This window comes from Macaca nemestrina, chromosome 13 (genome assembly GCF_043159975.1).
Source record: "Macaca nemestrina isolate mMacNem1 chromosome 13, mMacNem.hap1, whole genome shotgun sequence".
Lineage (NCBI taxonomy): Eukaryota > Metazoa > Chordata > Mammalia > Primates > Cercopithecidae > Macaca > Macaca nemestrina.
Window position 1 is genome coordinate 70596096 of NC_092137.1, and position 14913 is coordinate 70611008.

At 46.8% G+C, this 14913-nt stretch overlaps 1 protein-coding gene across 1 annotated transcript; it reads right to left on the minus strand.

Annotated features, from left to right (window-relative positions):
• Positions 1–260: 260 nt before the first annotated feature.
• On the minus strand, positions 261–5056 carry LOC105465219 (family with sequence similarity 136 member A). The gene is made up of 3 exons (XM_011713508.3): positions 4913–5056; positions 3828–3968; positions 261–468 (listed from the first exon to the last, which is right to left on the minus strand). The coding sequence occupies exons 1-3, from the start codon at positions 4997–4999 to the stop codon at positions 280–282; spliced, it is 417 nt and encodes a 138-aa protein (XP_011711810.1). The 5' UTR covers positions 5000–5056; the 3' UTR covers positions 261–279.
• Positions 5057–14913: the final 9857 nt, after the last annotated feature.

Sequence of the window (14913 nt, forward strand, 5' to 3'; positions counted from 1 at the left end):
AGCCTTATTGCCAGGATAAGCGCTGGCCACAGGAAATAATAAGCTCTAAAACTCTCCTGTAATCTCTCTGACCCGATTTAGCACCACTTTTTTCCATTTCATTTTTTTTAGGACTGAAACATAAAATAACCAGTGTCCAGAGGCAAGTGACATATGCCTTACACTTGTGGCCATCCTTCATTTCTTCATTTGTAAACCTTGCTTAAAAGACTAAAATTCCCAATTCCTTATAAAAAATATATTCTTGCCCTCAGCCCCGATGGCCACTGGCAAAGACTTTTATTTCCCAATGGATAAGAGAGCCTCCTTCATCTTCTTGGTCATAGTTGGGATGAGGTGCATGTGGTCATCCACACACTTGGTCACACAACTGTCCAGCTGCTGCTTCACCTGAAGCTCCTTACTCCCAGCATCTATTGAATCTTTGGCTTTGTCGTTGCAATGCATGGTGCACCGGGCCAGGCGGTCCTGTGGCAAGAAGGAAGAAGGCAGAAAAAGCTGAGAGTAAGGCCTCCATCTACTTACTGTGTGCTCATTATGTGTTAGGCCCTGTGGTACAGGTTTAATATGTATTATCTTGGTCAATTAAAGGGACATGGTAGTGTGATTGGCCAAGGCTTTTTTTTTTTTTTGAGACAGAGTCTCACTTTGTTGCCCAGGCTGGAGTGCTGCGCTGCAGTGGCACAATTATGGCTTTTGCAGACTCAACGTCCAAGGCTAACACTATCTTTCCACCTCCGCTCTCAAGTAGCTAGGACCACAGGCACAAGCTGCCACTCTTGGCTAATATTTTCTTAGAAATTATTTTTGTAGAGACGGGATCTCCCTATGTTGCCCAGGCTGGCTTCGAACTCCTGGGCTCAAGTGATCCTCCCTCCTCGGCCTCCCAAAATGTTGGGATTATAGGTGTGAACCACTGTGTTTGGCTTTCCGAGACTGTCTTGACTCAAACAGAAGATGGCACCAGGAGGGCTCAAACTATTACTAGAAAGCAAGTGAATGACAGAATAAATTGTACAGAACATTCTTCCAGGAAATGAGAGGTCCCTAGAGGTTATTGTAAGACTTACAAACACCTTCTTTTTTTTTTTTTTTTTTTAGACGGAGTTTTGCTCTTGTTGCCTGAGCGGGAGTGCAATGGCATGATCTCGGCTCACCACAACCTCCGCCTCCCAGGTTCAAGTGATTCTCCTGCCTCGCCCTCCTGAGTAGCTGGGATTACAGGCATGCGCCACCGTGCCTGGCTAATTTTGTATTTTTAGTAGAGAGGGGGTTTCTCTATGTTGGTCAGGTCGGTCTCAAACTCTTGACCTCAGGTGATCTGCCTGCCTCAGCCTCCCAAAGTGCTAGGATTACAGGTGTGAGATGCCATGCCCGATCTAAAGTCTGTTCTTTCTACAGGAAAACATTCAATTCAACAAATATTTATTGAGCATCTACTATGTGCCAGGCACTCTTTTAATGTTAGGGAATATAGCAGTGAGTAAAACAAAGTTCTTACCCTTACAGAACTTATATTCCAGTGAGAGGAAAGAGGCAAAGTAAATGGAGATGTTGAGGAATTAGTTGGATATGTGAATGTGGAGTTTATGAGTGAGGTCTGGCCTATAGATATAAATGCAGGAGCTGTCAGCATAGAGATTATATTTACAGCTATGAGGCTACAGGAGACTAGAAGAGTAGTCAGAAAGGAGAAAAGAAACAAGGACAGCCCTGGGCATTCTGATGCTCAGAGGCTGGAGCAGGGAAGAGATAGCAAAGGAGGGCAAGAAAGGGAGGCTAAGGAAGGAGGCAGAAAACAAGGCAAGTGAGACATCCTGGTGACCAACTGAATAAAGTGCTTTAAGAAGGAGAGGGATCCATTGTGTCAATGATGCAGACAGAGTAAGATGAAGACTGAGAAATGACCCCCGGATTCGGCCCCATGGAAGTGAGTGGCAGGAGCAGTTCTGGTCCAGTGAAGAGTTGAAGTCCACTTGGAGAGGACTAAAAAGATAATGCAAGGAGAGTTATAGAGCAATCCAAGAATCAAATTTTCAAAGACCCCATCTATAAAATTAGCTGTCAAAAAGAACACAAAGAAACCCTTTGGGGTTCCATGATCTTGAAGAAGTTATTCCTTCATAATGGCAGTAACTTTGAAGTTTTGAATGGAAGAATGTAAAGATGTATCACATTAGGTATAAGTTTTCCATGTGGATGGAACCTCAGGCTATGAAAGGCTGGCTTGGAAGTAGGTTTGCTTCCCCCAGCTTCCAGAAAAATATACTTAGAAGATGGGAGTAAAATGAAGTTGTGGATACTCTTTGCTCCAGAGAAGGAAAGAGGGAGCTCTTTTAGTAACCTCAGAGGGGCTTGTGAGCCAGAAATCAGTAAGTCAACAGTAATAATGATTCACATAAATGACTGCTCCTTAGTGACAGAGGGGCGGCCCTCTGGGTATAGCAAGTAGGGGCAGTCCTGGGTGGGTGTATAAGTCCACAAAATGGTGGAAGGGTGTTATTCTAATCTTTACCTTTTCAAGGCTATCCTACCTTTCTAGAGATTCTGCTCTTTTAAAAATAAACTAATATGTTTTAGGAAACTTTATTTTTATTTTATTTTATTTTTTGAGACAGAGTCTCTGTCGCCCAGGCTGGAGTGCAGTGGCACAACCTCAGCTCACTGCAAGCTCCGCCTCCCAGGTTCACGCCATTCTCCTGCCTCAGCCTCCCGAGTAGCTGGGACTACAGGTGCCCACCACCACGTCCGGCCAATTTTTTGTATTTTTAGTAGAGATGGGGTTTCACCGTATTAGCCAGGATGGTATCTCCTGACCTCGTGATCCGCCCTCCTCAGCCTCCCAAAGTGCTGGGACTACAGGTGTGAGCCACCGTGCCCGGCCATTATTATTTTTTTTTGAGACAGAGTTTCACTCTTGTTGTCCAGGCTAGAGTGCAATGGAACGTGATCTTGGCTCACTGCAACCTGCGCCTTCTGGTTTCAAGCGATTCTCCTGCCTCAGCCTCCCGAGTAGCTGGGATTACAGGCACCCACCACCACGCCTGGATAATTTCTGTAGTTTTAGTAGAGACGGGGTTTCACCATGTTGGCCAGGATGGTCTCGAACTCCTGACCTCGAGATCCACCCACCTTGGCCTCCCAAAGTGTTGGAATTACAGGCGTGAGCTATGCGCCCAGTCAGGAAACTTTATATTATACAGTATACATATTATATTTGGTGGTTATGGCAAAAGGAACAAACAAACGCTTTCTCTCCAACAAACTGTATAAGGGCTCTGGGTCATGAACTCCCCTGGAAACTCCCCATTACATCATTTCTTTTTTTTTTTTTTTGAGACAGTCTCGCTCTGTTGCCAGGCTAGAGTGCAGTGGTGTGATCTTGGATCACTGCAACTCCGCCTCCCGGGTTCAAGAGATTACCCTGCCTCAGCCTCCCTAGTATCTGGGACTACAGGTGCGTGCCACCACGCCCGGCTAATTTTTTGTATTTTAGTAGAGATGAGGTTTCACCATGCTGGCCAGGATGGTCTTGATCTCTTGCTCTCATGATCCACCGGCCTCAGCCTTCCAAAGTGCTGGAATTACAGGCATGAGCCACCCCACTTGGCCTACATCATTTCTATAGGAAATGATGTTCAACTTAAGGCACTCGACTGCCAAGACTTTTTGCAAAATTTCAAATCCTGTGAAAACTGGTTGGCCATGACTATCACAACTCTTAACAGAACCAAGACACTAAAGCCAAGAGTTTTGAACAAATGCTTGTCATCTCCTGTAAAAGTCTGTATCAAAGACTAGAGTGCTATGTCTAGGATATTTCTCACCTGGAACTTCTCCAACTCACTGGTGACCAAAGCCTGGGCTTGAGCCAGAGGCACATGGCAGCGCTCGATGCACTGGTGCACCTGCTTCATGGAGGCCTGGCTGTCCTCACAACAGCTGGCGCTGCATCGGAACATGAGACCCTGGGGAGAAAGGGCAGAGAGAGATTAGGTAGGAAAGCCTCTGGGGACACAGATGAGTATGGAGCACTACACGAGTTAGAAGGCCATGTGTATATCTGCACCTCCCTCTCTACCTTCTGCTTTCACCTTCCCTGAGAATAGACACCAGGACCTTAAAACCACCACTGGGGAAAATTATCCTCAATGTCTAGTGTAGTGTTTCATGGTCTCCTTGCTGCTAGCTCATCAGCACCTGTTGCACCGATGGTTGGGTGAACAGAGGTATGCCCGAGTGGGTGAGGGTAGGGTGGTCTGACGAAGCCAAATTCTGAAAACTAGGTGCTTCTTCCACGGGGTTCAGAGGTCAGCAACCTAGTAATACAAATTCCAGCAGAGGGCAGCCAACCCTCTAATCAATGACTCAAGGGGCACTATCTGGGAAACGCATACTCCGTGAGAGAAGCAGGACCGACACACAGAGAGGCATTGCGGGGCTCAGAGAACAGTGTAGAAACCCGCGCTGCGTGAAGCGGAGTTGGGCGCAAGAGAAGAGGGCATGACCTGGCTATCGGGGAGGCCGGAAGCCCTCGCCTTTCTGGTCTTTCACCTTGGCAGCGCCTCTGCTGGGCCTCGGGCCGCTCACTTGTGGAAGGGGCCGCGTAAGAGGGGAAGGTGGTGGGGCGAGCGCCTGCCACCAGGGGCTTCCCACCTGCCGCCGGGGACGCTCCTGCCCCGGGCTGGACGGGGCGGAAAACAGCCTCGCGCATGGCGAGGGCACACGGATTTCATCCGATCTGCCAAAGCTTCCGAAGTCCTGTCCGAGGCCGCCGCGGCGACCCCAGGGCCGCCCACACCCGGTCTCCGGGGACGCGGACTGCTGTGCCAGGCGTCGCGTGGTGGCTGAGGTAAGGGCCCGGAACCCACCCGCTGAGAAGAGGGTCCCGGTTCGGCCCCAACCTCGCTACCTGCATCTTCCGGATGTTCTCTCTTTCCAGACTCTTCACCATGGAGTCCACCGCCTCCTGCACCCGCAGCTGCTGCAGCTCCGCCATGGCTACCCTGCGCTGCCCCGCGGCGCTCCGCGCCGGCGCCCATATAGAATCGGCGTACGGGCCCGCCCCCTCACCGCCCTTCGCCGCCCGCCCTTCCCTGGCCCACGCCCCCCACCTGGCGGCCGAACGGAGCCACTGCATGCTGGTGTCTGCGAGCCCACTGTCGTCCTCCCGCCTGGGAACCAGTCACCGGAACACCTGCCCCGCGGTTGCTGCCTGCCTTTCCTCCTCCCCTCCCTTGATCCCTACCTTTACATTCTTTAAAATAATTTAATGTAATTTACATACGGATAAATGCCCAGATCTTAGGCGTGCTGCTTGATGAGTTTTAACAAACCCTGTCGGCCGGGCGCGGTGGCTTAGGACTGGACTGTAATCCCAGCACTTTGGGAGGCTAAGGCAGGTGGATCACCTGAGCACAGGAGTTTGAGACCAGCCTGGCCAAAATGGCGAAACCCCGTCTCTACTAAAAACACAAAAATTAGCCGGGTGTGGTGGCACATGCCTGTAGTCCCAGCTATTTGGGAGGTTGAGGCAGAAGAATTGCTTGAATCCGGGAGGGAGAGGTTGCAGTGAGCCGAAATCACGCCATTGCACTCCAGCCTGGGCGACAGTGAGACTCTGTCTCTAAACAACAACAACAAAAACCCAAACTCTGTCTTGTCCCAGTCTCCGTCCTTTCTTCCCCGTCTCCCCACCCCTGCTCTCACTGGTCTGCTTCTGTCACTGTAGATTATATTTTCTCTTTCTAGAATGTCATATGTATGTTATTATTCAATAAGTACTCCTTTTCTGTCTAGCTTTTTTTCTATAGCATATTGCTAAAAATTGCTTAGCATAATGCTTTTGATATTGAACTGTGTTGTTGGTTATTTTTTGCTGCTAAGTAGTATTCTATTGAATGGACATATCACATTTTTTGTTGTTGTTTTTTGAGACAAGGTCTCATTCTGTCACCCAGGCTGGAGTGCAGTAATGCGGACTCGGCTCATTGCAGCTTCCACCTTCCTGGTTCAAGTGATTCTCATGTTTCAGCCTCCCAAGTAACTGGGATTACAGGCATGCACCACAATGCCTGGCTAATTTTCGTATTTTTTTGTAGACACAGGGTTTCACCATATTAGCCAAGCAGGTCTCCAACTCCTGGGCTCAAGGGATCCACCCACCTCAGCCTCCCAAAATCCTGGGATTGCAGGCATGAGCCACTGGGCCCAGCCTACATTTGTTGATCCATTCCCCTGCTGATGGGTGTCTGGATCTTTTCAGTTAGTAGCTATTATGAATAAAGTGGTGACTATGAACATCCTTGACCACTTTTTTTTTTCCTTTTGGAGATGGGATCTTGCTATGTTGTCCAGGCTGGTCTCAAACTCCTGACCTCAAGCTATCCTCCTGCCTCTGCCTATCAAATGGATTATGGGCATGCACCACCATGCAGTCCTTGACCAAGTCTTTTGTAGACACATATTTTCTTTTCTTTTGGGTAAATATTTAGAAATGGGATTGTTGGATCACAGGGTAGATGTATGTTTATGCATTTATTTCTAATAAAAAATAAACCTCAGAGAAAAGCAGGGGCTGCAGATCATCAATGAAGCACTATGTGCCAGCAACATGAAACTGTTTCTGAATTCCTGAAGCAGTTTTATTCAGAATGCCTCACTGTCCCACCCATAACAGTGCTGTCGTGTGCATTCATTTATCCAATACGTCAGCTAGGAGTGCGGGTCCAGAGGGTAGCGTCAGTGGAGAAGGGAAACGCATGCTCCATGGAGAAGGGGAAGGGGCAGTGTTGGAAGAGGTGTGCTGGAGGAGGTGGCCCAGGCTGGCAAGAAGGAGTGAGCCATCCGGGTTCCTCAGGAAAGCTTTCTTAGAGGAGATAAGGCTTGAATTGAGGCTTTGAATTGAATTGAGATGAGTGGGTGTTTGCTTGGCATATGGGGCTGAAGAGAAAGCCATGTCAGGCATGGGGGTGCAAGATGGGGATGGGGTGGAACAAAGGAATGGGGCCGTCATTGGAATTTAACCATTTTCTGCCATTGGGCACTAGATGGCAGGAGAACTCTAGTTTGAGGGCAGAGGGGAGTTTGACTCAACCCAAGCTTCTTTGAGGAAAGCTGTGCTCTGACTGGGCGCGGTGGCTGGTGCCTGTAATCCCAGTACTTTGGGGAGCAGAGGCAGGTGGATCACCTGAGGTCAGGAGTTTGAGACCAGCTTGGCTAACATGGTGAAACCCTGTCTCTACTAAAAACACAAAAATTAGCCAGGCATGGTGGCAGGGACTTGCAGTCCTGTCTGCTTTGGGAGGCTGAGACAGGAGAATAGCTTGAATCCTGGAGGCAGAGGTTGCAGTGAGCTGAGATCATGCCACTGCACTCCAGCCTGGGAAACAAAGTGAGACTCCGTCTCAAAAAAAGAAGAAAAAAAAAAAAAAAAAAAGAAAGCAAGCTGTGTTCTTCCAGCACCAGGCCCTCTCTAGTGAGTACAAGTATGAGTATCTCCCCATAAATCACAGTTCAGGGTCTCGAGACAGCCTGTTCATTTCAAACTCGACTACAGGCGGCTCCCAGCAGCTGGAAAAAGGGTGACGCCAACTATTAAATAATGTGCCAGACGGTGTTTTAAGTGCCTTCTACGGAATGATCTCATTTAATTTCCATGACAAAGCACCCTATGAGGTGGGTACTTTACTCTCCTCTTTTCTCTCACTCAGGGCAGAAAATTGAGGCCTAGGGAGGTGAAACCACTTGCCAGAGATTGCACATTTTTAAACTGGTGGAGCTAGAATTCCAATCCTGATGGGCTAACTCCAGACTAGAAAAAGTAGGAAATCTCCATTGTGACTGACTTAGTGTTTATACTTATGTCCCATGTTCCACAGAAAGTTCTTTCTTTCTTTATAGCACAGTCTGAAACTACTCACCTTTCCCTCTTATTCCTAAAATTCCAGACAGAACCTCTCCAACAGCTCCTACTTGTAGGAACCAAGTTAATCACGCTAAATGAGTTTAAAAGTCCTTGAGTAATTCAGGCTTGTTAGTTTGTATACACAAATTGAATGGTACTTTTAGTATTTATGAAAAATGATTCTTGGCTGGGGTGGTGGTTCACATCTGTAATTCCAGCACATCGGGAGGCCGAGGCAGGCAGATCACTTGAGGCCGGGAGCTTGAGACCAGCCTGGCCAACATGGTGAAACCCCCATCTCTACTAAAATTTAAAAACATTAGCTGGGCATAGAGGCACACACCTGCAATCCCAGCTACTCAGAGGCTGAGGTGGGAGAATCACTTGAACTCAGGAGGTGGAGGTTGCAGTGAGCTGAGATGGTGCCACTGCACTACAGCCTAGGTGACAGAGCGAGACTCTGCCTAAAAAAAAAAAAAAAAAAAAAGAAAGAAAGAAAAAAAAGAAGAAGAAAAATGATTCCTGACTTGCAGTTAGCTGGCTGTGGAAATCAGATGGGAGTCATGGTGGAAGCGGAGTTTAATGTCATGTTAGGAAGCTCAGATACCTGTCTGTGATATATTACCCTGGTACTTTGAGGGTGGGAAAATGAGGTTTCAGGATTATCTGGCTCAAGCCTGGGCTGATTCACTGGAAACAAGTCACAGCTCTTTCAGGATCCTGGGTAGTCAGTTCTGTCATCTTGATTCCTTTCCCACCTCTCCTGCCTGCCATCCTGTGAACGCGGGCCCAGCAGTGGCAGAAGCACTCCCAGCCTCTCTGCCAGAGACAAACAGTGGCATAAGAGGGACTAGGGCTCTTTCCTATTTGCTCATGTTCAGGATGTGGGTGAGATAAATGGGGGCCAGGAGGCCTGGGATGAGGGGAGGAAGTAAATTTTGCTAATTGCTGCTACCTTTTCTAACCCTCAGGTTAGCTATGGGTGATAGCCAGAAACCCAGCTATGGCCAACCTTGGTTGAAGACTTCCAGATGAACCTTTATAAATCAAACTGATAATTTAGAAAGCAATTCTCATGTTATCACTTTTAAAAAAAATTAATGCCAATAAGAATGAGCTTGAAGTGTTATCACTCTCTAGTCATGATACTCCTTGGTCAATTATGATGCCTTGGTGGGGAAAAAAAAGCTCACAAGCAAAGAAAACTGTCTTCTGCAGAATGAAGAATTCAATCAACATTTTGGAAGTCATGAGTACTTTTAAAAAATATATTCAGTTGTTGGCTGGGCATGATGGCTCACGCCTGTATTCCCAGCACTTTGGGAGGCCGAGGCAGGTGGATCACTTGAGGCCAGGAGTTCGAGACCAGCCTGGCCAACACGGTGAAACCCCGTCTCTACTAAAAATACAAAAATTAGCTGGGTGTGGTGGCGAATGCTTGTAATACCAGGTACTCGGGAGACTGAGACATAAGAATCACTTGAACCCGGGAGGCAGAGATTGCAGTGAGCTGAGATCACGCCACTGCACTCCAGCCTGTGTGACAGAGACCCCGTCTCAGATTAAAAAAAAATAAAAAAATATATATATACACGAACACACGCACACACACACAATTGCTTCAGAGCTCTCTGCCAAAAAAATACATATATATTCAAAACTTTGGTTGAATAATTATTTTATATAAGTATATTATTAAATATAAAATAAAGCAAATGTTTTATGATTATAAATATCCAATTATGTAAATATCTCTTGAATCTATTCACATCTCTCTAGCTTACTGTTATCACCCTAAAGCCACTATTATTATTATTATTGCCTGGCCTACTACAATTGATCCTGTTTAAATCTTCCTATTGTGGCTGGATGGCGGCTCACGCCTATAATCCCAGAAGTCTGGGAGGCTGAGGTGGACGGATCACTTGAAACCAGGATTTTGAGACTGGCCTGGCCAACATGGTGTAACCCAGTCTGTACTAAAAATACAAAAATTAGCCAGGCACGGTGGCACAGGCCTGTAATCCCAGTTACTCAGGAGGCTGAGGCAGGAGAATTGCTTAAACCTGGGAGGCTTAGGTTGCAGTGAGCTGAGATTGCTCCACTGCACTCCAGCCTGGGCAACAGAGCAAAATTCCATCTCAAAAAAAAAATCTTTCTATTGAGTGGTCATTTACTTGTTGGCTTGTCGAGTACTTTTATTTTATTTTATTTTTTTATTTTATTCTATTTTTTTGAGATAGAGTCTTGCTCTGTTGCCCAGTCTGGAGTGCAGTGGCGTGATCTTGGCTCATTGCAACCTTCACCTCCCAGGTTCAAGCAATTCTCTGCCCCAGCTTCCCGAGTAGCTGGGATTACAGGTGTGTGCCACCACGCCCATCTAATTTTTGTGTTTTTAGTAGAGACTGGGTTTCACCACCTTGGCCAGGCTGGTCTTGAACTCCTGACCTTGTGATTCACCCGCCTCGGCCTCCTAAGGTGCTGGGATTACAGGCCTGTGCCACTGCACCTGGCCTGTCGAATATATTTACATAGTATCGTAATGGCTCTTTGTCAGTTATATGTGTTACAATATTTCCTCCTACTTTGTGGACTTTTAATAATTCTTTTTGTGTTTTGTTTTAAAAGAATCCTTCTGGCTGGTCAAGAGGGCTCATAGCTGCAATCCTAGCACTTTGGGAGGCCGAGGAGGGAGGATCACTTGAGGCCAGGAGTTTGAGACCAACCTGGGCAATATAGGGAGATCCTGCCTCAGTAAAAAATAAAAAAATTAGCCGGGCATGGTGGAGCTGTTGTCTCAGCTACTCAGGAGCCTGAGGTGGGAGGACTGCTTGAGCTCAGGAGATGGAGGCTCCAGTGAGCTATGATTGTGCCCCAGCACTCCAGCCTGGGTGACAAAGTGAGACCCTGTCTCAAAAAACAAAAAACAAGTTTCTTAACTCCAAGATTTGAAAGTATTCTTGAGAAGTTAAAAAATTATATTTGGCTGGTGCGGTGGCTCATGCCTGTAATCCCAGCACTTTGGGAGGCTGAGGTGGGTGGATCACCTGAGATCAGGAGTTCGAGACCAACCTGGTTAGCATGACGAGCCACTGCCTCCCAAAGTGCTTGGATTATAGGTGTGAGCCACCATGCCTGGCTGGCATAATTTTTTTTAAAAAAGACTTTTCTGATTGACCCCTTCCCACTCTGTATGCCCCTCTGTCATTATATTTTCTTGGCACCCTGTACTTGTCTGTGATGGTGTGCATCACTATTATTCATTACTTGTCCCATGTTTGTTTTCTTTGCTAGATTAAAAACTCTATGAGGAGAGGAACCATGTCTGTTTTATTCATTGCTTTTCACCAATTCTTTGCCTAGTATTTGGCACATACTAACCCCTCATTAATTTCATTATACAGGTAATCAGATTGCTAGAAATATTTGGAAACCAGAGAAAAGCAACAATAAATAGATAAAAATGTAAAAATCCATAATACTATCCTACAACTAACTTTATTTATTTATATATTAATTTTTATTTATTTATTTAGACGGAGCCTCACTCTCTTGCCCTGGCTGGAGTGCAGTGGCACGATCTTGGCTCACTGCAACCTCCACCTCCTGGGTTCAAGTGATTCTCCTGCCTCAGCTTCCCTAGTAGCTGGGATTACTGGCATGCGCCACCATACCTGGCTATACTACTACTTCAAATATCACTGTTAAATTTTTGATTTCTTTCTTTTGCTGAAACATGATAAATGTTTGTTTCTCATATATCATCTGAAGTAAGCATTCTAGAGCTCATATGGCAGCTCCATGTCTCTTTTTTCTAGGTGTTCTGTCATCTCCAGGGTCACAATCTCATCTGTATGGTCTTGATTTATTTCTTTCCAGTCTTTATTTTTTTCTATATGGGTTTTAAAAAACATTGTAGTAGCCCGGGCGTGGTGGCTCACGCCTGTAATCCCAGCATTTTGGGAGGCTGAGGCAGGTGAATCATGAGGTCAGGAGATTGAGACCATCCTGGCCAACATGGTGAAACCTCGTCTCTACTAAAATACAGAAAATTCGCCGGGCGTGGTCCCAGCTACTGGGGAGGTTGAGGCAGGGGAATCGCCTGAACCTGGGAGGCGGAGGTTGCAGTGAGCCGAGATTGCACCACTGTACTCCAGCCTGGCAACAGGGCAAGACTCCATCTCAATAAATAAATAAATAAAAATTGTAGTAATAAAATATATATACTTTGGTATCTTGCTTTTACAATTATATTACAAATGTTTCCATGTCATATACAAGTGAGAGGAAACATCGCATACAGCTAGTGATCAATGTTAAGCAGAAAAGGGCTGAAATTATAATTCAAATGTAAAGATTTGAGTAAGTCCTGGGATGGCGGTTGATAGAACCCCCCAGCTAGGCTAAGCAATCTAGGAACAAAGGGGTCATGTCTGCCTTTGTAGTCTCAGGGAGTTGGCCAGGCTCCAGAGGGGTGATGGCTGCATGGTGGGTCTAGGCAGACAGGGCCTTAGGCAGTCCACAGGGTTCTCCAAGGCTCAGTGTGAGTAGGAGCTGGCCCCAGAGTAGCATGAAACTAAATAGGACCACAGACAGCCCGATGATATCTCTTTCCCATGGCCCAGAATGGGAATTGCCTAATGATCTCCAGGCAGCTGAGAGGAGCCCAGAGCCCAGAAGTATCTGAGAGAACCGGACCTGGAGAAATCTCATCCTTGGGAAGAGGCAGCTGGTATGAACCAAAATGGAGACCTTTTCCCTCATAGATGCCCGTGTGAACAGATGATTCTACCCACCTTCCCACCAGATGAAATTCGGGGATTAACTCCCAAATTGATTGAGATTATGTCCTTGCCACCCAGCAGACGGGAGCTCACATTAGAAATTCTTTCCCCTTTCCTTTCCTTTCTTTTTTCTTTCTTTTTTTGAGACAGGATCTTGCTTTGTCACCCCGGCTGGACTACAGTGGTGTAATCACGGCTCACTGCAGTCTCAAATTCCCAGGCTCAAGCAATCCTCTTGCCTCAGCCTCTCCAGTAGCTGGAACCTGCACCACCACACCTGGCTAATTTTTTTTTTTTTTTTTTTTTACTGAGCTGGGGTCTCTATGTTGCCTAGGGTGATCTCGAACTCCTGAGCTCAAGTGATCCACCTGCATTGACCTGGCAAAGTGTTGGGATTACAGGCAGTGCCCGACTAACTTTAAAATTTTTCTTTTGTAGAGACGGGGTCTTGCTATGTTAACCAGGCTGGTTTAAAACTCCTGGGTTCAAGAGATTCTCCCGCCTTGGCCTCCCGAAGTGCTGGGATTACAGGTGTGAGCCAACATGCATGACTAGAAATTCTTTAGTCTTGGAAAAATAAAGTTATATTTCTTGTACATTTGAGTTTGTAGATTGAGATTTGTGTTCCTTAGATAAAGAATCAGTTAAAAAATAAAAAATAAAAACGAGCTGCATGGGTCTCCACAGTGACCAAGAAATTGTGAGTTCTATTTCTCTGTCCAGAGTACCACTATCAGCTATGGGACATGAGCGACAGTAACAACTGCCTTGGTTTACCACCTTTATCATTCCAAGACTATTGTAATATTAGTCCTTTGTTTAGTGCTCCCTTGTACAGTCTGCCTTCCAAATTTTAGTGAGCTTTCTAAACTGTAAATCTGGTGTTATTTACAGAGTTCTCCTTTATCTGTTGTCTGCTCAAAGTCCCTCACTGGCCTACAGAAGAAAGTTCTAACTTCTTAGGATGGACAGCCAGACCCATCAGCATCTGCCTGTAACCTACCTTCTGGATTCAAGTGATTCTCCTGTCTCAGCCTCCCGAGTTGCTGGGATTACAGGCACATGCCACCATGCCCAGCTAATTTTTGTATTTTTAGTAGAGATGGGTTTTGCCACGTTGGCCAGGCTGGTCTGGAACTCCTGTCCTCGGGTGATCTGCCCGCCTCGGCCTCCCAAAGTGCTGGGATTACAGGCGTGAGCCACTGCTCCTGGCCTTTTTTTTTTTCTTTTTTAATTTGAGACGGAGTCTCGCTCTGTCGCCCAGGCTGGGTGCCATCTCGGCTCACTGCAACCTCTACCTCCCAGGTTCAAGCGATTTTCCTGCCTCAGGCTCCCCAGTAGTTGGAATTCCATGCGTGTGCCACCATGCCCAGCTAATTTTTGTATTTTTAGTAGAGTCGGGGTTTCACCATGTTGGTCAGACTGGTCTCAAACTCCTGACCTCAAGTGATCCACCCGCCTAGGCCTTATAGAGTGCTAGGATTTACAGGCATGAGCCACCGCACCCAACCTGCCTGTAACCTACCTTTCCACACCATCTCTTGATTTCTTGCCATGTGTAGGCTGTGCCACCACTCACAGTCTCTTGAGTGTGCCATTGGTCCTTTCCATGCCTCTGCGTCCCTGCACATGCTGTGCCCTCTGTCTGGGATGTGCTTCCTCACTGCTCTTCTGTGCCTTGTGGGCTCCTCCTTAAGACTTGGATCAGATGCCACACAATTGGTGTTCCCTCCTGTATGCCCCCATAGTGTTTTGTGTTTTCTGCCATCCTCCATCATAATACCCTTTTTATTCCATTGGAAAGCAGGGGACTCAGATGCACTGCCTCAGCAGGGGTCCTGGAGGGAACATGAATGGTTGAAGTTGGTTTGTGATGGGAACTGTGATTGACTGAAAAACACATTCTTAATTTTGTTTTGTTTTGAGATAGGGTCTTGCTGTATTGTGCGGGTTGGAGTGTAGTGGTATGATCTCAGCTCACTGCAGCCTCTGCTTCCCAGTCTCAAGCAATCCTCCCACCTCAGCCTCCCGAGTAGCTAGGACTATGGGTGTGGTCCATCATGCTTAGCTAATTTTTAAAATTATTCCTACAGATGAGGTTTCACTATATTGCCCAGGCTGGTCTTGAACTCCTGGACTCAAGTGAGCCTCCTACCTTGGCCTCCCAAAGTGCTGGGATTACAGGTGTGACCCACCACACCCAGCCCATACATTGTCAGTTCT